Raw genomic sequence first — 21,823 nt, 5'->3', positions numbered from 1 at the left:
TACTATTTTAGTCCTTCTCTCCTCTCTCACTTATTTCAAGGACTGTTTAATATACATAAAAGACTAAAAAGTAATATAACATTCACTCACATACTTATCCCCCACAATTGACCGTAGTTAATATTTTCCACATACATCTCTAGTCTTTTTTTGTTGTAATCAAAGAAATGAAGCATCCCAGTTAATGCTGAAGTCTCTTTTGTTCCTGCCAGCAGTCCTGTTACTTGCCCTCTCCTCGGAGACAGCCACTCTCGCATGAATGTAGCATCCAGAATATTTTAAAATATTTTCCAATTGTATCACAACATGTTTTCATGAATAATGGGAATAGTGTTGCATGGGCAGTCTTACTTTGTGCTTGTGGTCCTGTTGCTTGCTTTTTAGTGCAATCTTCTGTGTTTATTTTTTAAGATAACTGGGGTTCCTCTTTTCCCCGCCTCAGTGTATTCATTTGAGGTAAAGAGACAGACAGAACTCCCACTGGGTAGCTCACTCTCCCAAGCGCTTGCAATGGTCAGGGGTGGACATGGAAACCAGGCACAGGTGAGTGTCAGGAGTCAATTTCTTGAGCCATTGCCATGGCTGCCTCCCAGGGTACATGGGCAGGAAGCTGCAAGCAGGAGCTGGAGGTAACAGCTGATCCCAGTGGGGCTGGCACAGTGGTGCAGATGGCTGATCCTCTGCCCCGCTGTGCCAGCATCTCATATGGGCTCTGGTTCGTGTCTTGGCTGCTCTGCTTCTAAGCCAGCTCTCTGCTTATGGTCCAAGTCCTTGGGCCCTTCCACTCGGTTGGGAAACCCAGAAGAAGTTCCTGGTTTTCAGTTTCAGATCAGCTCAGCTCTGGCCATTGAAAGACGCCACCCTGCCCCTCCCTCTCTGTAAAATCTGCTTTTCAAATGAAGATAAAGAAATCTCACCAAAAAAAATATAATTGAACCAAGTTACTATGGAAAGCTGTTGTCCTAACCACCAAGCCAAATGGCCTGCTATAACTTTAGAACTCTGTCTCCATGTTTGCATTTTTTAGAAAGAGCCCCGCCAAGCCTCTTCTGCAGTTTAGCCTGTCTGTGAAAGAGGTGGTTGTAGCAGTCAGCAGTTACCATGTCAACCCCCCATGCCGCGCCCCTGGCGTGTGCTGTTGTCACCATCTGTTCACACAGGAGACTTCATGGGACTCACTTGCCTGAGGTCAACTCAGGAGCCCCTCGGTGTGACCCATGTGGCTCTGGCCACTGTGGTCTGCAGGCCCAGAGCCATGGCACAGATGTGTAAATGAGATATTGGGGTACTCCCCGATCCTGAAAGGTCACCAAAAAGCCAGTGCTCTGATCACTAAAGTATCAGAAAGTTCCTCTTTGTTCTTGAGTATAAAGAGTCCAAAAGAGCAGCCGTCGGCTGTAGCTGCTGTGGACTGTCCACTCGGTAGCCCTAGGCTGTTGCACAGGTGGCCTCTCTCCTCTCTGCCCCAGCCTCCTGTCTACCAGTCTGCGCACGCGCTGCCTGCTCTCCCAGCCAGCTATGTCTGCATGGGAAGGAGGCACACCACTATTGCAAAACACTTTTAAAAAAAAGATTTATTTTTCATTTTTATTGGAAAATCATATATACGGAGAGGAGGAAACAGGGAGGAAAATTTTCCATCTGATGATTCACTCCCCAAGTGGTCGTAACAGCCAGAGCTGTGCTGACCCATAGCCAGGAGCCAGGAGCCTCTTCCAGGTCTCCCACATGGGTACAGGATCCCAAGGCCTTGACCCATCCTCTCCCGCCTCCCTAAGCCACAAGCAGGTCGCTGGATGGGAAGTAGGGCTTCTGGGATTAGAACCGGCACCCATGTGGGATGTCGGCACGTGCAAGGCAAGGACATTAGCTACTAGGCTACCGCACTGGGCCCACAAAGCACTTTGTAACTGTCCCTGGGGTCTGCCAGTGGGAGTGGCTCTCAGGATGACAGACTCGGCCTACTCTTCATTCTGCTCTTGTCAGCACCCCTGCTGTGTCCCAGCCCTGTCCCCCTGAGCCTGTGTGTATGACAGTATGTAATCCTCACTCCTCAAGCAGCAGCTTCCCAGGGATTGTCTTAAATCCCTTGTTTTATTGGCTTATTTAATTACTACTATGGCAACAGCATTATTTTTTTCCCCTTTTGAAAAACTTCATATAAATAGTAGTTCAGTCTCATGACGAGCTACATTAAATATGTGGGTGGACCTGGAAACCCATCAAAATTTGTAGCTTACTTTTCTGGGGAAAAAAAAAAAACTGGTTCCACGCCCCACACGGGTAGTTAGTTGTAAGGGGAGTTTGGGAACAGCCCCAGAACATAAGCTGGGCCCATGGCACTCTTTGCGTTGTTCTCTGGTGAGTTTGTGGAAGGGTAGTTCAGCTCCCTGGGAGATTTTACCTTCTTTAGGGCCAACCTGAATCATTCATGGATCTCCCATGCCGCCCAGCACTGCCAGCCCAAGAGTGTTCTCAACAGGTACCCGTTTAATTCTTCCAAGAAGAGGGTGCTGCCCGGAACCACCCAGGAACCTGCGTGCCAGTGCATGAGCAAGGCACCATGAAGGCCTCGGGTGGCAGCAGCTCGTGCAGGTTGGAGGGCAGCAGTAGTAAGAGCAAGTGGGGCTTTGGGCACTTAACATCTGCACAAAACTGTTCCAGATGTCTTAGGTTTGTGAGTGTACTTCTTTACACACACAATTTGGTAGTTGTTTTTATTATCTCATTTTTACAAATAAGGAGACTGAAGCCCAGAGAAGTTAGGCGCTTTGCCTCAGGTCACAGAGCTAGCAGCCTCAGGCCCCGCTTGCCTGGCTCTGGAGCCCATGCTGGTAGCCACTGGGCTATACTGCCCCTGGACTGTGAGACAGGACTAAAGCCTGCTGCCCAGCTCCGACCCTGGTGAGCCTCTCAGCCAGTTTTTCTGCATAGTCCTACAGCACTGACATTTTCACTGGCTTAAGATCGTGTATTCTATATTAAATCCTAAAGAAAGGTACCTGATGTAAATGTGTTGGGGGGTGGGGCAGCAGGCAGGTCCTCTCCCCCGCCCGTGGCAGCCCTGATCCAACTCTGGGATCCTGGCTTCAGCCTGGCATAGCACTTACCATTTCTACCATTTGTAGAGTAATTAGCAAATGGAAGATACTTCTCTGTCTTCCTCTCTTCCTCTGCCCCACTGTCTCCCTCCCCTTCTCAACAATCTTTCAAAAAAAAAAAAAATAGAAATCCTAAAAAAGATAAAAAGAAATGTGGGTAACCCTGGGAGCCCCCATCAAACAGTGTGAAATAGTCTAAATTATAAAGTAAGTGGCTCTGGAATGCTTCCACCCAGAGCTGAAATTTTGAGCGACGTGTTGACCAACATTCTTGAGGATAGCTCAGAGTACCTGTGTGTTGACATTTGCACACCCCTGGGACCTCATCCTAGATGCACACTCGAGGTGTGAACACTGTTTCTGTGGGTATCCAACAGCGGTGGAGACTCCAACGTGGGCAGGGCACCACACCAGTGAGTGCTCAGGCCAGGGCCTCAGGCCTCCGTGGAGGTTCTGAAACACTCCAAGTCCACAACCACATTTGAGCCTTGTAGCTCCCGGGCAGACACTTCCTCCTGGCACCTCCTGTGCTGGCTCTGCACTGCAGGCATGCTGAGCCTCTGGGCAACCACGGGTTACCTAGAAGTTATACACCCCACACTAGAAAAGAGATGCTACACTCTTAGCAGGGGCACCTGTACACCAGGCATCAGCGTAGCAGCTGAGCCGAACGGCAGGAGTGCTTTCCCAGCTCCACCAATCTCATTTCCTTGCCAAGGAACATTCAGAGTTTTTTTGAAAGAGATTCCAGGGGAGCTGGAATCTAACAGCTGAAGCCATTCCTCAACTTTGGTTGTAGGACTAGTATCCTGTTCCACTAAAAATGAAATCATGTATCTGACTCTCATGATGTGTTAGTGAAAATGAACTCTAATGTGATTAGATGTTAATGCAATATAATGGAGAGTTGGTATTAAATTGAGCCCTTCTGATCTTATTACTCCACACAAACGCTCTCTCCTGCTCAGGTCACAGCCTTGTCCAGAACCCTGAACTTAATGGGGAGGCAAGGAAACAAGAGGAACAGCAGCGACACCTGCTCTGCCCTGGACCCGTCCTTCCCCACTCTGCCTGGAGCCTCTGGCTGGTCGCGGAGGGAGGCATGCGCAGTGGGCCTCAGGGCCGACTCTGGGCCTGTCCGCCTGCTCAGAGCCACATGCCTGTGGTTGTGGCCCAAGAGTACTCAAGTGTCAAGTCTCACCTTTGTGTCAGAATCACTTGAAGATTGGATGCCCATGGGGCTAAAAAGTAAAAAGACCAAAATCTGCATTGTCTCCTCTTCCTCATCTCCTCGCGTCCAACACTGGCTGTTGTCCTAGTTCCGTCTCCCAGTGTACCAGCGGCTGTAGGGTGTGCTGTGGTATCCTTCAGGGACAAGAACGGGACTGGGACACGCCCCTTGCAATGTGATTCTCAGCCAGGGGCAGCAGCCAGAGCTGGGAGGACAGTAGTTCCCCACTGGGAAAATGGGCCACGAATGCAAGCTCTTTGGATGGTCAGATGGCATCACCTTTGTGTATGAGTAATAGTGTTTTTATAAAGACGGTGATTTTTCTTTTTCTGTTTCTGGTAAATTGCGTTCAGAGGCACAGGCTTTGCATACAGGATGGTAACGACTTTTTAATGACCTGACGGGGAGTGGTGTCCAGGCAGCAGTGAATCAATCTCAGTGGGAAGCTCGCAGGGAGAGAGAAGATGCAACACCTGAAACCAAAGGGGGAAGACAAACTGCAAATGCATACATGTTCTTAGCTAGCATTGCTTGGTAGTTAGGCAATTCCAGGAAACAGCTTCCCAGCAACTGGCGTGTCCACTGTATGAGCAGAAGAGGGACGGCAGCCACTGGGAACACCTCACATTTGTGAGAGAAATATTGGAGTCTGCAGTTGTGGGTGCCACGTGCTCCTTCAGTACGTTCTGATGAGCTGCTGGCCTCTAGATGAGCGGGCCCAGCCTGCACACATCCCTGAGGGATGTCTCGTGGGTATGGGCACCAGTCCTAAAAGACCCTCTCTGGGTCCTTATGTGGAAGCAGGAAGCAGGGCTAGGTGGGGGCCCTGCTTGTCTCTTCCCCAGACACCATCACTTGCTTGGGCTAGGAATCAGACTGTAGTGAGTGACCCCCCTACTGCTCCAGCTGAATGCTGGGCCTTGGGGCACCCCTTTGTCCTTCTCCACCCAGCCCACATCTCAGCTCTGCTTTCCACCCCTCTCAGAAGCCCCTGTACGTGTGTCGCTCAGTCAACAGCCTCATCTCATTGATGAGGAGGTAATCTAATGAACTTGCCTCCCCAACCCTGATGGCCTTTACTTTGCCTCATTCTTTTCCAGACATGAACTTGTTCTGCAGTTGCTGTGTGCACCCAAAGGGCTCTGTAAGAACCCAAAGCCACATTCGTGGGCAGCAGGAGCCCCTTCTTGGACAGGAGGGTTGGCCCCTGAGTGAGGACATCCCACGCTTCCTGCCTCCCTCTCCCACTCGTAGGGAGGGGCCCTGTCCCCATCCCACCCTTCCTTCCGCAAAGCCTGCTGAAGGCAGGAGCTCCCCAGCCTTCATCCTCTACTGGGTCAGCCACCTGTGTAAGCAGGCCCCATGTCTGTGTTTCCTCTCACAGGTCCTGGCAGTCAGTGACTTTTGACAGACAGCCTGCCTCCTTTATCCGCATCGTGGGAACGCACAACACGGCCAACGAGGTAAGGAGCTCTCTGCGTGTGAGGAGCTGTGACATTGCCTGGCGCACAGATAACTGCTCCTTCCCGGGCTAAGTGGAACTGTTTGTTCTGCCCGCTAATGGCCTGTTGTTCAGACAGCTCAGTACAGAAGCAAGGCCTGCCCCGGCACAGTGGGGATATCATTATCATGTCTGGATGTCTCTTCCCGGGCAAAGGAAAGCCAACTAGCAGGGTCTGGCATATTCCTGAGGCCTCTGCAGAACCACAGAAACCTTGGTAGGTCAAACACCTGCCCCTTGGCTCTGGGGCCCCAGTGTCCTCCTCCCGCGTGTGTGGCAGTGGTTTCTTGAGGTTTCAGGGCCATGCTGTCACCAAGGTCTGTGTGTGAACCTCTGGCTTTTGTGTAGTCGTGCTGTGTCGATTGGCTGCCTCTGAGGGCCACTCAAGAGGCAAACACGTGAAAGCAGTAGGAGTTGGGTGGCCTTCGCTGCCTGTTCTCAGTCCTGTATAGCTTTGTTCAGTACTGAGCCCCTCTGGGTACCCCCGGGGCCCTGAACTTGGGGTGTGATTCCTGTCATGCCACCTTGATATCCTGAACATTGTGTGAGAAGGCACCCTAGCCACTGGCACCTTCCCAGGGCTGCAGTCTCCATGCACACAGACCTGACTCCTGATGGATTCTCAGTCAGCCTCTGCCTAACCCTTGATACCTAGGCCCTGCTTGGTCACACCGTGTCAGCCCACCCCCAGCAAGGGGCCCTGGCAGGCTTGTCAGGAGGGCCTATGCCAGGTGTAAATCCCAAGTGTCAGTCACAGGACAGGGCCCTGGATTTGTGCAGGGCTGTGCTGGCCCCAGCATATCGCCATGCCTAAGGGGATACAGCAGTAAGTAGAAAGCCAGACTGCCATAGCAAGACTGGAGACGAGAAAGCCTTTGTCCTCCTTCCAGAACACAGGGCTGCACACATTGGAGGCTGGCCCTGGAACTAGAATTCTCCCAGAGCACACCAGGATATTTCTTGGGACTCCAAAAAAGCATTTTTTTAGTGTGAAACTGTTGTGATAATTTATATTTATTTTGTCTTTATGTTTATTTAGAATAAAAATGACCCACACCCACGGTGTGTTTCTTGCAGAGAGGAAATAAAAAAACAAACACAAAGTTCACCTCTGAATTTCAGAGCAAACCTAAAAATTGCCAAAGTGAACCAGCTGGGGCTTTCTAAAGCAGAATTCAAGAATTCTGAGCATTAGTACATAAAAACACTTTTTCTTATTTTTATGACATATAAGTAAGTTTAAATTTGCATTTTAATATGTATTCAATCCCCAAGCCATCGTATTTTTTAAATGTTTCTGTTTTTCTTACCATCTACACTACATTAAGTATGTGCGTATTACTTACTATATTTGAAGAGCATTGAAATTTATCTTTACATAGTAACATGTCAAAATTAAATGTCTTTGATTTGTAGTCCTTTTTCCTGTACAGTTTCCTTTAATTCCCAAACAGAACTCTGTCAGTCAAGGTTGGGAAGTGAGAGTAATTCCAGACAGTCTCTTGCAGGCCCATGCCCAGCCCTGACCCTGTCCCCTCTGTGACCCAAGATGCTTTATCTCAGAGCTGTTCTCAGTGAGGAATGAGTCCCTGTACAGAGCTCTGGAGCTGCGCTGTGAACCCGCCTTCTGTGCCCAGCACACCTCCAGGGCCCAGCCAGGCTCGGTAGGCAGTAGGCACTATTACATAGTGATCAGCCTCACTTGGCTGGACAGCACTTAGCTGTGCTGCTGACCAGGAAAGAAACCTTCCACGTAGTGTTGCCAACTGGGAAACGTTTCAAGTCATCAAATAAGTCATGAATAAGATCACAAGGCAAACACTTGAGTTGTGTCATTTTTAGCACACACAAGAGGCACAATAGAGGTGACTTTTGCTAGGCACCCCGAGTGTAGAAACTCTCAAAGCGGATATTCTCTCCTGCAGCCTGCTGGGCTCAGGGACAGCCCTGGAAGAGGTGATGGCGCTGCTCACAGTGTGTGTCAGCTGCTGTGCAAGGGTGGCGTGTGCCAGCGGACGAGCTGGGCTGCTTAGGTAGGGCTACTGGTGAGGCAGCTGTGGAGAACAGGGAGGGTTCAGACTAAAGGTGCTGGCCTCTTCATGGGGTGGGGTGGCATGGGGCCAGGAAGTCCCAGGAGAGCCACAGAGGGCAGGGCTGCTTGCGTGTAGCTGGGGCTGCTGTAGCAGAGTTTCCTCAGCGGGTTAGGGCCAAGATGACAGATGGGTGCATCTCAGTTCCGAAGGCTGGGAGCCCAGGACTGGGGTGCCCTTGGGCGTAGGTTCGTAGTGAGCACCACTTCTCTGGTGTGTGTGCCCACAGCATGCCTTGGTGTGCTCAGAGCCAGGAAGTCCAGTGCTTTGTCTTCTGAGAGAGATGGCTCTACCCTGGTGACGTCATCTGACCTGTGTGCTTCCCAGCGCGCCACCCTCTGATGCGCTCCTACGGGGCTGCAGTTTCTGGTGTACATTCGAGGGGATACAAACATTCACCCCCAAACAGTAGCCTCTGTGTTAGTGAGGCCCAGGTCTCTGGTCCCTTTGGGCTATGTGCTGTTTGTGAACTCAGGGGTGGTGCCAAGTTGCAGAAGAGTAGAGGGGATTGGGTTTTAACATAGAGCACTGGATCATCTGTTGTATAAGAAAGGGAAACATGATGAATCAGTCTTTTGCCACCTCACCTGGTGGGTTTGTTCTCTGTAGACACTGTCCCCCTCAAGAGAAGGCTGGCCAGGCAGGCCATGGTGGGCAGCACAACTCCTAGGGGCTCCTGCAAGCCAGAGAGCCTTCAGAAGAGAAAGCAGTCGCACTGTGAAGGCAAAACCTGGGTGGTGGCCAGGACAGCGTGAAAGTGCGCAGCGCTGCTGGCTGTTGAGAGATCCGAGTACTTTTACAGAGCCAGCAGCCCAGTGAGATGATGGCTGTGGAAACTGCCCTGGCCCTGATGCACTAGACTGCTGCAGGAATATCCAGGGCTGATGATCACGTGGGGAGTGACAGCAGCTCGGAGATGGGGCTGGCAGGGATGTCTGTCTCACCCCCGGATATGTGTCTGTATTCCTCCCGTCGGCCAGCCTGTCTGCTCCCGGAGGCTCCGAGGGCCTGCTGCCGGCTCCTTCTCCCTGCTTCCCTGCCAGTCAGGTTGGCTGGCAGGCGACAGCAGCTGGCCATCTGTGGAGGCTCAGATTTCTCCATCACCTGTCCCAGCACACTTCCATATTGTTGCTGCACTGCATCCCTCTTCTCTGGGCAGCGTGTGCCTGCTGCCAGCATGTGTCTCTCATCTTCCTTGGGGAGCACCACCACGATGAATTCCACTCCTTAGCTGTAGTGAGGACTCCTGTCGGTGGATTTCCCTGATCCTCACCTGCTGGAGATTGTGCCACTTCCTCCTGCCCCGGTGCGCTCAGCATTGTCCTGGACATTGATTGCACCTCCTCGAGTTCTCCTCTCTGCCCTGTGTGTTTTTGTCCTCACTGCCCCTGCTCTCTTGGTTCTGTCCCCTCCCCCAAGCCTGGCCTGGCTCTCACCTAGCTCTCCACTGCCCTTGACTGCTCCCCCATGCCCTCTGTTTGCTGGCAGAATTTCCTTTGTCTTCCTCTCTGCTTGGCACTAGATGGCAGACACACGTCAGCTTGTCCTTTAGCACATCCACCTTCTCCTTCACCTGTCTTCCTTCATTTGGCTCCCCAACGGCCTGTGGCCAGAAAGGTCCTTCTTGGCCATTTTCTCTGCCATTCCGTGGGATCTCAGTTGCCAACCAAGCCAACCTGTGCCCAGCCCTGGTGGCCGGCCATCTGTCTCTGCTGTGGATTGACTTTGAACCTCTTGGGAGGCTGACTTTGGTCTCCTTGTGCTGGCTCATGTGTCAGAGAACCCTGTCAGCAGCATCACAGAGGTCAGGGGGCCTGCAGCTGGACCTCATGATGCAGAGTCTGTCAACCATCTCTCACCAGCCCCTTCATTTCCTTTTCATTGTTTATCTTCACACACTAACAAAGGCCCCCGCCTGCATCCTTAAATCCAGTTGGGTCTAACAAGATCCAGTCTGTGGACCTGTGAACATCAGTGCTTAAGGTTTTTATAACAACCTTAACATAAGACAAGGTTTGGGAGCGGTTTTTGCGGGGCACCCTGCTGGCAGAGAAAGACTATAGGACATGCAAATTGCAATGCAGAAGTCAGGACTCCTGCCTTCCCCCACCACCCAGAACCTACATAAAAGCCGCTGCCATGTCAATAACAGAAACTGGGCATGGTATTGATGAGCCACAGGTGACCCTCGGGGCTCCGTTGCAATGATTGGATCTCAGCAGAGATGGGAGAGGGGCTGTGTTCCAGTCTGTGTTCCCACACTCAGCGCGGCGCTGGCGTGTGGAATCACAGAGTCCCTGTGAACTGAGTAAATCAACGAACGAGCGAGTTATTTGATCTGCACATCATCTTTCCTTCTTCCATGCAGTCTCTGAGCTAGAGGAATAGAGAGATTGAGGAAACCAGCTTCCTGTTACCAAGACACCGTGGCATTCCTGGGCAATGCTTCCATACTCACATTGAGGATTTTCTTAACTCAGAAGCCAGAGTATCTGGGAAAGGATGTATGCCAGGCAGCTCTGTGTCTTTTAGCTCAGGACCCTGATAGTAAACATACTTGTTATAAATCATAGTAATGGCAGCTAGTGCTCAACTGAGCACTTGCCACATGCCAGGCCCTGTCCCCAACCATCTGTGTGTATCACATAGTTCACCCCTGCTAGGAGAAACAGATTGTCTCATGCACATCCTAAGCATAAGGAGACTCGGTGCTAAGACCAGCAACCTGTACGGCAGCAAGCAGTCCTCATCCAGTGGCAGGAGAGCTGACACCGGCCTGCTGAAGGGCAGTTTGGCATGATTTACTACAGCTGAGCCCGGCGCATACCTGTCATGAGAGTCTCCATGCACACACACATACACACACACAACCCCACAGACTCTGCAGAGACTCTTGTATGAGTTTAGAATGAAAGAATGAGGGTGCCTGGGCTGTTCATTCTAAACCCAAGGAGACCGCAGTGCTTGTCCATCCTCAGCCGACCATGCCTCACACAGCAGACCATGACCCATGAGCTGATGGCGGGAAGCCAGAACCCAAAGAATGCACATGGCACCTGCAGCAGGGCCCCCTTCCAGTAAACCTCATGGTCAGGGAAATGAAGTAGCCGTGTTGTGTGTGCATGAGTGGTGACACTACCAGGGAGAGTGGCAAGGAGCTGAACCCCCTTGAAGCCCAAACTGTGGCTTTCTCAGGGCGGGGGTAGGGATGGGGAGGAGGGAGAGCTGTAACTTGGCCCAGCAGTGTTTAAGTGAATGCTCATGGTGCGGTTATTCCACAAAGTGCGCTTTTCTATTTCATGAGCCTTTTGATGTGCAGTTTGAGAAAAGGAAAGCTGAGAGATGCTGGCTAGTTTGTGCATGGTCACCCTACTATGGAGTGGCCACAGTGGGATTAGAGTCCAGGCAGTCCTGCCCTTAGCCTTTAGGCTGCTGACCATCCCGGAGGGTCCTAAGACATAGTGTGCACGTGACAGTAAGCCCAGCTCCGCCCCAGGCTCCCCGAAGTTCTCAGTTGGCATCCTGATGAGCAGGTAGGCCCACCCTGTACACCAGCCCCTGCTAGATAGAGGGAGTGAGCTGAGGCAGGTCCTCCTTTAAGGGGGTGGTGGTTCCCTGATAGGCCTTATCCTCCCCCAGAAAGAGCATCTTGGCACTGGGTGGCATTTCAGTGGCTGTGCCCTGTGCACGGCAGGGGAGTTGTGCAGCTAGCGTGAACAGACACAGGACCAGCTGTGAGGGAGGAGGGCATCTTCCTCATCTGTGAAATGGATCCAGTATCGCCAGCCTTGCAGTGGCGGATCTGGCAGAGGGCTCTGCTGGCTGGCCTCTAGCCGTGACAGGAGGGTTATCAGCCTTTGAGCTTGTCACGGGCAGGTCTATATGCGCCAGCACCAGCAGGACAGAAAGTCTGCAAGTGGCTGCTTGAGCTGCCCTCCAGGGCCACTTGGCTCAGAACATGGAGCGAGGCGGAATTTATTTACAGGCTTCTGTCAGGCCCGCGAGTGGCTCTGGGCTCCCAATGCCATCCTCGTTCCCATAGCAACATGAGGCTCTAGTGGAAAAAAAAAAAGAAAAGGAAGCAGACTGTTAAGGAAAAAAGAAAAAAAAAAAAAAACAGCCACAACTAAATAAATGCTCCTTGCGACCTGGCAGTAATGACCTGCTCTTGTCCTCTGGCCTCCTCTCCCCCCAACCCTGCTCCAGTCTGATGGCCTGTCTGGCTCCCTGAGGACTTGCCCAACAGCCTCCTCCAGAGGAACCACACAGAAATCTTGAGGCCCTTCTCTGCAGACATATGCAAGCCCCTGAGGCTGGAAGTCCCAGTGGGTCAGCAGCAGGGAGGAAGCCCACAGCCCTGGAGCAGAACAGGGGAGAAGGCTCCAAGTGGATGGAGCAGCAGCAGCAGTGGGGGCTGGTACACCTATGAGCGGTACACCTATGAGAGCTCCCGTCTGCAGGAGAGACACTTCCAGCCATCCAACTCCACTTGTACTGGAGGGAGAGCTGACCCCACAGGTCTGTCAGAGCCCCCTGGCCAGGGATGTGTTTGAAAAACCTGCCTGCATGGGAACAGCAGTAGCCCTGAGTGGTGTACAGCGGGGCTGGGCTGGGCACAGGGACGGTCAGTGGAGCAGTTGCTGACACCTGGGTGTTCACATGGTGATCCTGCAGGAGGCTGGCTGGGTCCCCCTGGCACTGCGGCTCCCGAGGGCAGAGGCTGTACTGAAGCATCTTGGTGTTCCCAACACCCAGCTTCTCCACAGATCAGACCAGGGGCAGGATTTGGGCGTGGGATTCCAAAGGAAACGGCTCGCTGGAGTAACTCATGACAGTCTGTTGCTGGAGAATGGGGGAGAACTGAGGGTGGCACCCAGGCCAGGGACTTCGTGCTGGGGAGGGCGGAGACCCGAGTTGCTTCTGAAAGTCTGGAAACATTTCACTGCAGGAAAAGGTGCGACGCAGTAGGGGTGGTGCGTGTGAGCAATCTGGACCAAGTTGTGGATTGGAGAGTTACACGAGCAGAGAGCAATCAAGGCCAGGCACCTAAGAGGAGGGGGTATGGAAGCAGGTGTCCATACACGTGAGGCAGGGGGTGATGGAGCAGGAGGGAGGTGAGGGAGAAGGAGGTGAGTCTGGCACGGGAGCCAGCACCCTGTGCTGACCTCACCTCCGACCCACTGTATGACCCCAAGTCATTCACCTCCCTCCTCGCAAGATTCTGGTCTATGAAATGAGACTGACCTGAATTTGAAAAGTTCCTTCAAGCTATAAAAGTATATATTTTGTTGCATAATCGTGAAAAAAAAAAGATCTTTTATAGGCGTCTTTGCCTAAATGTGAAAGATTTTATTAGAAAAGTGAGGGAAAGCAACCCAGCACTGAGCACCCACCATGCGTTTACATGCTGCCCAGTCCTGCCTGCTGTCAGAGCGGCAGTAATGGGGCATCCACCTGCGCCCAGGAAGGCCCCACTGACCCTGGGCAGCTGAGCACCCAGGGCACCAGCAGTGAGATGAATGGAAACATGGGCTTCAGCCGCTGAGCCAGCAGATGGGAGGGGGCCGGAAGTGTGCGTGCAGCTGGAGCCCCCACCAGGGCAAGCCTGGGCAGCTGGGCCACTGCCAGGCTGTTCAGCACGTGTCCAGTGGACGGTGACATTGAGGCCACAACCACCAGGTGGAGAGATTCAAAGATACTTCCTTTGGATTTGTTTGCTTCTTAGTTTAAACAAAACCTGGACGATATCCGTCATTCTATAGCAACACAAATTAACACCAAGAGTGTGATTCTCCCCAGCGCTCGGGGGTGTCCTCGGTGAAGCAATGATTGGAAATTCCAGGGCTGCCTGGAAGGTTCTTTTCCCTGAACCTTAAGCAGTGGAGTTCCGGTTGTCTGTGGGCACCTTGGCCTGTGTAGAAATGGGAAAAGTACCACTGGAGAGTTAGCAAGCTGTTGCCACAGGTGCACACTTCCACTCAGAAATTTGCATGCCTCTCAGAGGGACACGTGCCCATGCAGAGTGAATGACAGTGTCCCATCGCCCCTAAGCAGTTCCACAGAATGTGGCTCACAATTCAGAACAGATCCTTAACTGAAAAACTGTGTGTTGGGCTGTTCAAAACACATGTACAATCAAGCTTCACAGAAAGGAGGTTTTGCAGGGTGCACCAGTCTTCCCTCTTAAAGGAGCAATGCCACAAAGTTCTGTGGTCAGTAGATGGGCAGCTAACTTGTCTCCAAGACAAGCCAAAGAGAGACCGTACTGGTGACCATGGCTGGGGTCGGATGATGCTGCCGGGAACCGCGTGGATGTGTGGTGCTCCTGTGTCAGCCGCTGAAGGGGTGGTGGGACACGAGGTCTGCAGGGAAGCCTCAGCCAGCAGCCGTAGCTCTGTATCCCTCCCATGCAGATGTCTCAGAGAGGAAAGCACCGTGTTTGTAAAGCTCCATTGTCCTGCAGGTGTAAGCCGGAAATTTAGATCGCAAATCCTGTTTGTATTGGTTAGCATGACAGCACTCTGTGAAAATTACTCAGGAGATACTGGAAACGCAAGATAAAGTCATTGAGCAGTACTTATTAAGTTTACTCAATTACTGCTATAGTTCACAAGGGTCCCTTGGCCAACTTGGGAAAATTAGCAGAGGCTTGTGCTTGTAAAAACCTTAAAGAAAATGTTGAGTAGATAGTACCTGGGGAATCCTTGCTGTGAGCAGCAGCAGCCAGTGGCCAGGCCAGAACTGAGGTTGCCACTGTGTCCACCCCGCCCTGGGCTCACGGAGGACAGAACAGCTGAAACCATCGCCACTGTGTGGAGAATTACAGCTCCCAGGGAGGCAAGGCAACGTGATCATAAACAGCAGCCACAGAAAAGGACACGGGGACTGTGACTGGGGCTATGTAGGATTCATACACACGACTACATTCCAAATTAGCCAGCTCCTCTCCGGGGATAGATCCAGAGGCCATTGAAGACGGTTCAGCGAAGGTGCCCCTTTGTGAGCAGCGGCAATCAAACAGGCTAATGGGATACATGATTGCCGAGAAGGGAAGGGAAAATGATGCGGAGACCGTAGTAATGGTTTTGCATAAATCAGTAGTGCGACTGCCCTGTATGCCTCATTCACTTTTGGTCACATCTCTTCCAAGAGGGTACTGCAGTCTTGGAAGCGTCATAGGCAAGAAATTGAATCACATGAGCTTAAATCCAGCGCTGGGCTGGTGCACCTGCAGAGAGGCCCACAGGTGCTGTGGGAAAGGAGAAATGGGCTATGGCACTCAGGGCTGTTGTGGGACAGGTGGAGGCCCATTTCTGGTTGCCCATCCTCTCCTTGGCAGTGACAGCTTCCCCACACTGGTCTGGCCCCTTCTCTAGTCAGCACATTTACGAAAGGAACAGAGATGTGGTGGCCTCAGCCATGTGCCCAGCTGGCCTGGCCACAGTGAAGGAGCTGCGCTCCCCTCACCTAGCTCACTGTTGCCCTGGCTCCTGACAGCAGAGCCCTGACCCTGGATGTCCACGTGGCCCTAGGCACATCTGACTCTTCCCTGGATCCCTGAGAAACCCCAGCCTTGTGCAAGACGATGATGGTGAGATGTGAAACATGGTATTTGCTTAATGCCTGCAGTGTCCAGAAACTGGCCCGTGTCAGCTTGTGTTTTGTTCAGGTTGGTGGATCCAGGGTGACTGATGCTGAACCAGACACACTGTCCCACAGGGTTGAGGGTAGGGGGCTGGAGCAGGTGAAAGATGGAAGAGGCAAGACCAACATGCAGAGGGTGGCCCTTGACCCGGAAGTGCTCCTTTATCCCTTCCTCCAGGGCTTCCTGTGTGGACTCCCTCCCCAATCTGAACTCCTTAACTTCCCTTCCAGGCAGAATCAGTTCATCACCCAGTTCTGGGGAACCATGGATCATGCGCTGTTTAGGCTTACATGTGTGGGAGGCAGGTGTGTTGAGGTGGCGAGGAAGGCCCAGCCTCAGAGCCGCCCTGCCCCAAGTCCCCGTGTGCAGAATAGCACCTGCACATCCTGGCATGGGGGTGCCTGCACCCACCCCGCCTGTGACACCCTGGCAGCAGTTGCCATGCAAGATGCACCAGGTAGAGTCTGTGCCCACTGCAGCTGTAAAGATGGAAGACAAAGAAGAGCAAAAGTGTTGCAGAATCTTTGGTGTGTTTACACCCTCCCCTCCCCAACTCCGGCTGTTCTGGACCCCCAGGGCCACTGCTGCCACCTCCTGCAGCACCACAGCCTGCAGGCCCATGAGCTCTCAGAGGATCCTCAGGGCTACGGGGCCCCTTTTCTTTCCTTTATCAATCAGCCTTCCCAGGTCAATGACCAAATCCTGATGGTTTCTTCTGGAAAGTTATTTCTTGCTAGTTATTCCAGAGTGCCAGGTGTTACCTTGGGATTCCATGGTCTGGCTCACTTCAGCAGCATATATACTAAAAAATGAGGGGGTTCCATGGTGTGAGGCCCTGTTGCTGTTTGCTTGCTTCCTTTCTTCTTCTTCTTCTTTTTTTTTTTTTTTTTTGTATAAAGGTTTATGTATTGACTTGAAAAAAAAAAAAAACTAGAGAAAGAACAAGACAGAAAGAGATCTTTTGTCTGCTGGTTCACTCCCGAAATGGCTGCAATGGTCAGAGCTGAGCTGATCCAAAGCCAGGAGTTAGGAGCTTTTTCCAGATCTCCTACGTGAGTGTTGTGGCACAGGAACTTAGGGAAGTGGAGTAGCTGGGACATGAATTTGTGCCCATATGGGGTGCCAGTGCCAGAGGGAGCAGCTTTGCCACAGTGCCAGCCCTACTTTCTTCAAATATTTGCATTATTTTAATTTATCACCACGAATATATATTGTTTCTAATATTTGTTGATGTAATAAACATTAGTGCTTTGGGTTTTTAACTTTTAAGGCAGCTCCCACCTGCTGCTTACTTCCTGGGTACCTGCAGTGGAAGGGCTGGGCTAGTTTAGGCCAAAGCTGGGAGCCAGGAGATTCCAAATCTCCTATGTGGGTAGCAGAGCTCCAACTGCCTGGGCTTTCCCCAAGGCCTCTTGGGGTGGGCATTAGCAGGACCCAGAGATGGGTATGAAGCCCAGGTACGTCAAGGTGAGGAGCAGCAGCACCCAACTGGCCAGGCCAGCACTGCACTGAAGTGCCCTGTGTCTGCAAATTGCTGCCTTTTGCTCTCTGCCGCCGTTTGCTGCCAGGACAGGTTGGTCCTGCCTCTGCCGCTCCTGTTCCCAGTTCCTCAAGCGTAGGTCCTCAGACCTTCCCTTGTTTGGCTGCCTGTCCTGCCAGTGTGTCTGCTCACCCAGAAATGTCTCCTGGTCCCAGACCCCCTCCTGCAGGACCAGGCTCCTAGTCGCATGTGGATGTTGCACTTTCAAGGGGATCAGGACCTCCCACAGGGGCTGGAGGCACACAGATCCTGCCTTCTGCCCCCTGGACACAGCCTTTCTCCCAGCCCTGACCCCTGCTGCCCTCAGCCTGCCCCACTGCAGCACTCACCATGGGCTCAGCCCTTGCTTACCCCAGGGCACCCCTCCCCTCCATGCTGGAAGGCTTTTGCTTCACAGTCTCTAACAGTGACATAGTCTTCTGTGTGTTGGAGTCAGCGGGAGTCAGGCCATGGACCTGGGGTGGGGTTCTCCCTAGAGCCAAGCGCCACCTTGGCAACTGTGTGTGGAACCCTTCCCCAGGACAGAGGTGCATCCTGGAGAAGGCACCCTCAGCAAGAGCCCCTTGAGCTGGTTGCTTCTCAGCCCAGGCTTTGTATTGATTTGTTTATTCTCGTGCAAGGCCGCAAGCGGGAGAGGATAAACAAGCCTTGATCCTTGAGTCAGATAGGAACTGACAGAGCGAGGAGGGGGCAGCCTTGGGCGGCAGATGCGTTGAAGGCTCTGGTGGGAGAAGGCCTTACCTGAAGTTGGCAGGCACAGAAGGCAAGGAGGAGAGTTCGAGAAGAGATAATAAGAGGGACAGCGCAAGTCAGTGTCTGGGCTCTGAGCAGCAGCCCCTGGAGGGAGTCATGGGGCATGGAGAGCAGTGCGCACAGTGACCGGGGAGCCAGCATGGTGAGCACCCAGGCCACGTGACAGCCTCGTTCCCTCTCAGAAGGCAGCTGGGACCAGCTGGGTCGTACAAAGGGAAGGGGCTATTTGCTGGGTGACAAGGCGCTGGAGCAGTGGGCGTGGGACAGGGAGCACTTTCCACCAGAGCCTGCCCAGGTGCTGAATAAGAGGGGTTCCTACGAGATGAGAGGAACCAAGAGTGTGTTCCCCCCACCTCCCTGAGATGGTCCTGCTGCTTCAGAAGCATTAGGAATGCAAAACAAAGGAGGAGGGTGGGTTCAGGGGTGCCTCCTAAGGGGCATGCTCGGGTGTACTCTCTAGCCCAGGCCAGCCAGCCCCTCCCTGCTGGTATTGATGGGCAAGTGCCTGCAGGTGAGCCTTCACTTACAGGGAAGAAAGGAAACACAGCGATAAGTGGCACTGGCACCCAGCAGGCACGGCAGAGAGGGTCTCCAAGAGGTGCCATGTGGGGACAGTGGCCAAGCACCTGAGCCTCAAGGAGAGGAATCAGCCCCAGGAGGACACAAAGTTACTGCCAGGATGCAGAATGCAGCCCTGCCAATGTAAGGCCCCAGTCAGTGTTCGAGTTAGACTTTGTTGTGTGAGATGTGAAGCAGTGCGAAATACATGAGTTGAACGTGGGAAAGATGGTACTGCAGGAGGGAAGGCCACAGTCTGTATTTTCAGTATGCTCCCACAGTTGATACTTCATCCGTCTTCTCCATGAACCTGACTTTGCAGTTCATGGGCATGTGTGGCATATGTGCCTGCATGTGCACATTGTATGTGGTGTACTGTGTGTTAGTATGTGTGTGTACACACACAGGTGCACACTGCACTGAGCTTGGTGGGGAGGACAGTGTCCCCCCAGAAGGAGCAGCCCCCCTCTGCCCCCTCAGTCTCACAGCCTCAGCCCTGCCTCCCCATCCAGTCCTCACCGCAGAGTAGGGGGTACCCAGCCAGCCCTGACCCTCCAACTATGTGGGTTCCTCCCCAAGGCTGGGCAGGTGCAGGGTCCACTGACTCCTCACTTGCCGGCAGGTCCCGTATCAGGAAAAGCAGTGTGGTCACCAGGGAAACCAGCCCCGTGGCCTGGCCTGCAGGTGCCCTGTGGTCTGCTGTCCCTGCTCTCCACACTGCACACTCTCAGGCCTTTCCCAGCTTATCAGTTGGGCCCATGTAACTCTTGTACTCGCACTCTGACCCAACACGCCTGGCAGGCTGCATCCCTATAATCCTGGCCTTGACTAATGTAGCAGTGGAGAGCAGAAAGAATGCTGTGGGCTGTGGCAGCACTATGGAGAGCTTGGGCTCTGTAGGTGCTTCTCCAGCATGCTGTGCTGCCTTTGTCTGCAGCCGTAGGACCCTGTCTTAGGTGGTACCCATTCCCCCTGCCTCAGTTCCCCTCAGGCTCCCTGCACCCTCACCTCCCCAGTGGCCTCACTGCTGGCAGCTTCAGAAACAGCTCTGTCAGGGCTCCAGCCCTGCTTGGTGCTGCAACGTTTGGGGAAAAGTATGGCCTGAGTTGTGGAAAAAGCATTTCACGCAAAGTTGAAGGTCATAGTCAGTGAAGTGACTTAGGAAGAAGCCTTCACTGAGGGGACAGGAGGAAAGGCTCCTAGGAGCAGAAAGCTGACGGCACGGGTGGATGGTCATGTGCGTTCTAGCCCCCACCAAGTAGGTTGCACGGGCCCTGAAAGTGAATTGGAGAAGGAGTTGACCTCAGTTCCTAGCCAGTGCAGCCTGCTGATGGCTTCACAAGTCGGGACAAAATTCCATGTCATACCTTAGCCCTCCCCCATCGCTGTGTGAGCACCTAAGTGCCCCCATCCAGTGCCAGCAGCCACTGTGCGTGAGGTCTATGTGCCCAGGCAGCACTGAAGGAGGGCTGGAGGCTGTGAGTTTAAAGCAGTTTCTAGAACAAAGAAGATTGGATCCTCTGAAAAGTCCATCCCCTCAAAACTGGCAGCCTGCTTCTTGGGTTGTCAACCTGTGTGGCTCAGGCTGAGGCCCCACTGCAGAGGAGGGGGCTCGGGGCCGGCACCTGCAGAGTGGTCCCCTGGGGGACATGATGGGCTGACAGCCAGAAGAGAAAACTCTTTATGGGCTGGGGTAGACCAGCCAGCATCCCTCACTGCCCACCTCTGACCCTGCCCTGCAGCCCCTACTCCTGCAGCTCCTGTGCACACCGTATGTGTGGCTCTCAGTCCCACCCTGACCATGTGCCATCGTCTCAAGGTCAAGGCCCTGTCTCGCCCTTGTCCACCCAAGCCCCTCAGCCACGTGGCCATAGCTCCTCTAAGCTGAAGGTGTTTGTCCATGCTGCATTGAGCACTGTGGCTGAGGGTTGTTCTGCCTTGGCTGCCCGGCAGGGTCTGTCATGGCGCTTGCAGGACCAGGGCAAGTTCTATGTCATGGGACAAGTGCAGGTCCTCTCCTGAATGATGCCCCAGCTGGCCCTTATATGTGACAGCTCACCACGATGTCTGCATACTGTGTCATTCGCTCTGTTTAACATGCCCAGTGTAGCCTACTGTAGTACACCCATGGCTCTGGGTAGTGCCAGATGCAAGAATCCAGTGAGGTACTGTGGAAGAAGAACCCAGGAGGCAGACATGAACAAGCAAGGGGCAATTCTGTGTCCTGTGAGCATGTTTTGTAGGAGTCCATGGGGCGGGGCCATTTGCTCTGTGCCCACCAGCGGAACGCACTGCCACCAGGGTCTGCCAGGGCTAGTGGGTGGTCATGTGAAGGACTTCCCTTAACCCCGGGGCTGGCCCCAAAGCTGGGTGGCCCAGGGGTCGCACACGGGTCCTCCCCTCACGGTCTTCTCCTTCTCTCCCCCAGGTGTTCCACTGCGTCCACTTTGAGTGTCCGGAGCAGCAGAGCAGCCAGAAGGAGGAGAGCAGTGAGGAACCAAGCACAGGAGACAGCAACGCAGCCGGTCAGCAGCTCGACCCCCATGCCCTGCGGGCCCCCAATGGCAGCTCGCTGCCCCCCAGCCCAGGCAACTCCCACTCACCCAACCGGCAGCATCAGTAGAGGAGACAGCAGTGCCGCCCGCAGACACTGGCCTCCTCCCTGGGTAGAGGTCTTTGCTGACCATCTCCACCTCCCAACCTGCTCCCCTCACTCCCAGGGAGGAGCAGACCCAGTGCATCCAGGGACATGGAACAGGTTTTCTCCAAGGACAGAAAGGGTGTGCTTTGTTCTCCTCGATTTGTTCATATCAGGCTTCGGTCTTCATCAGGTCCCACCATTAAACCCCTGCCTCTGCGTTCCCCAGCCAGGGGAACAGAAGGAAGTCAGATAGAGGCTGTGCAGGCCCCACGGGGCACCTGCGCACAGGGAAGGCCTTGCTCCCCTCCCCCTGTTAGGACCTGTCAGGAAATGGGCTTCCCCGATGGTTTATATTAGGGAACACACAGGCCCGGCGGCTGAGCCTTGGCTGCTGTCAGTCTGCTCTGCACTCGTTGGCCCCCCGGCTTCCTGACTTCTTGGCAATGCTGCAGCAGTGGAGTACCTGGCATGGTCCCTCTGACTGTTCTACTACTTCCTGCCCTCAGCACTGAGCGCTGCCGTGGGAGAAGCTGAGAGCCACGGAGCTTGGCTGGGGAACAAGGCACAGTTGCAGCCCATCAAGGTCCCTGGGCTGAGGAGAAAAGGCCTCTGAGGAAGTTGCACAAAAATACACCATGAACAGATTGGTCTGTGGTTGCTTAGTTGCCAACCTCTTGTTCCTTAAGGTGCCCAGCCTCGGTGTTCGGGAGGTCATAGTCACAGTACCAGCTGCTAACCAGGAACCCTAGCCACCAGGCTTGCA

At 53.4% G+C, this 21,823-nt stretch overlaps 1 protein-coding gene across 2 annotated transcripts in view; it reads left to right on the top strand.

Annotated features, from left to right (window-relative positions):
* BTBD9 (BTB domain containing 9) overlaps positions 1–21,823 on the top strand; it is a 379,493-nt gene extending 357,670 nt beyond the window's left edge. For both annotated transcript variants that reach the window (XM_040983310.1, XM_040983311.1), the window contains 2 exons: positions 5,717–5,795; positions 20,848–21,823. In XM_040983310.1, the coding sequence (XP_040839244.1) occupies positions 5,717–5,795; positions 20,848–21,042 (274 nt within the window). In that variant the 3' untranslated portion in view covers positions 21,043–21,823. The remainder of the gene's footprint in view (positions 1–5,716; positions 5,796–20,847) is intronic.

Source organism: Ochotona curzoniae, unplaced genomic scaffold (genome assembly GCF_017591425.1).
Source record: "Ochotona curzoniae isolate NIBS_2020 unplaced genomic scaffold, NIBS_Ocur_1.0 contig_3819, whole genome shotgun sequence".
NCBI classification, from domain to species: Eukaryota; Metazoa; Chordata; class Mammalia; order Lagomorpha; family Ochotonidae; genus Ochotona; species Ochotona curzoniae.
Note: the sequence above shows the minus strand (reverse complement) of the source record. Positions and strands in the feature narration are given on the sequence as shown.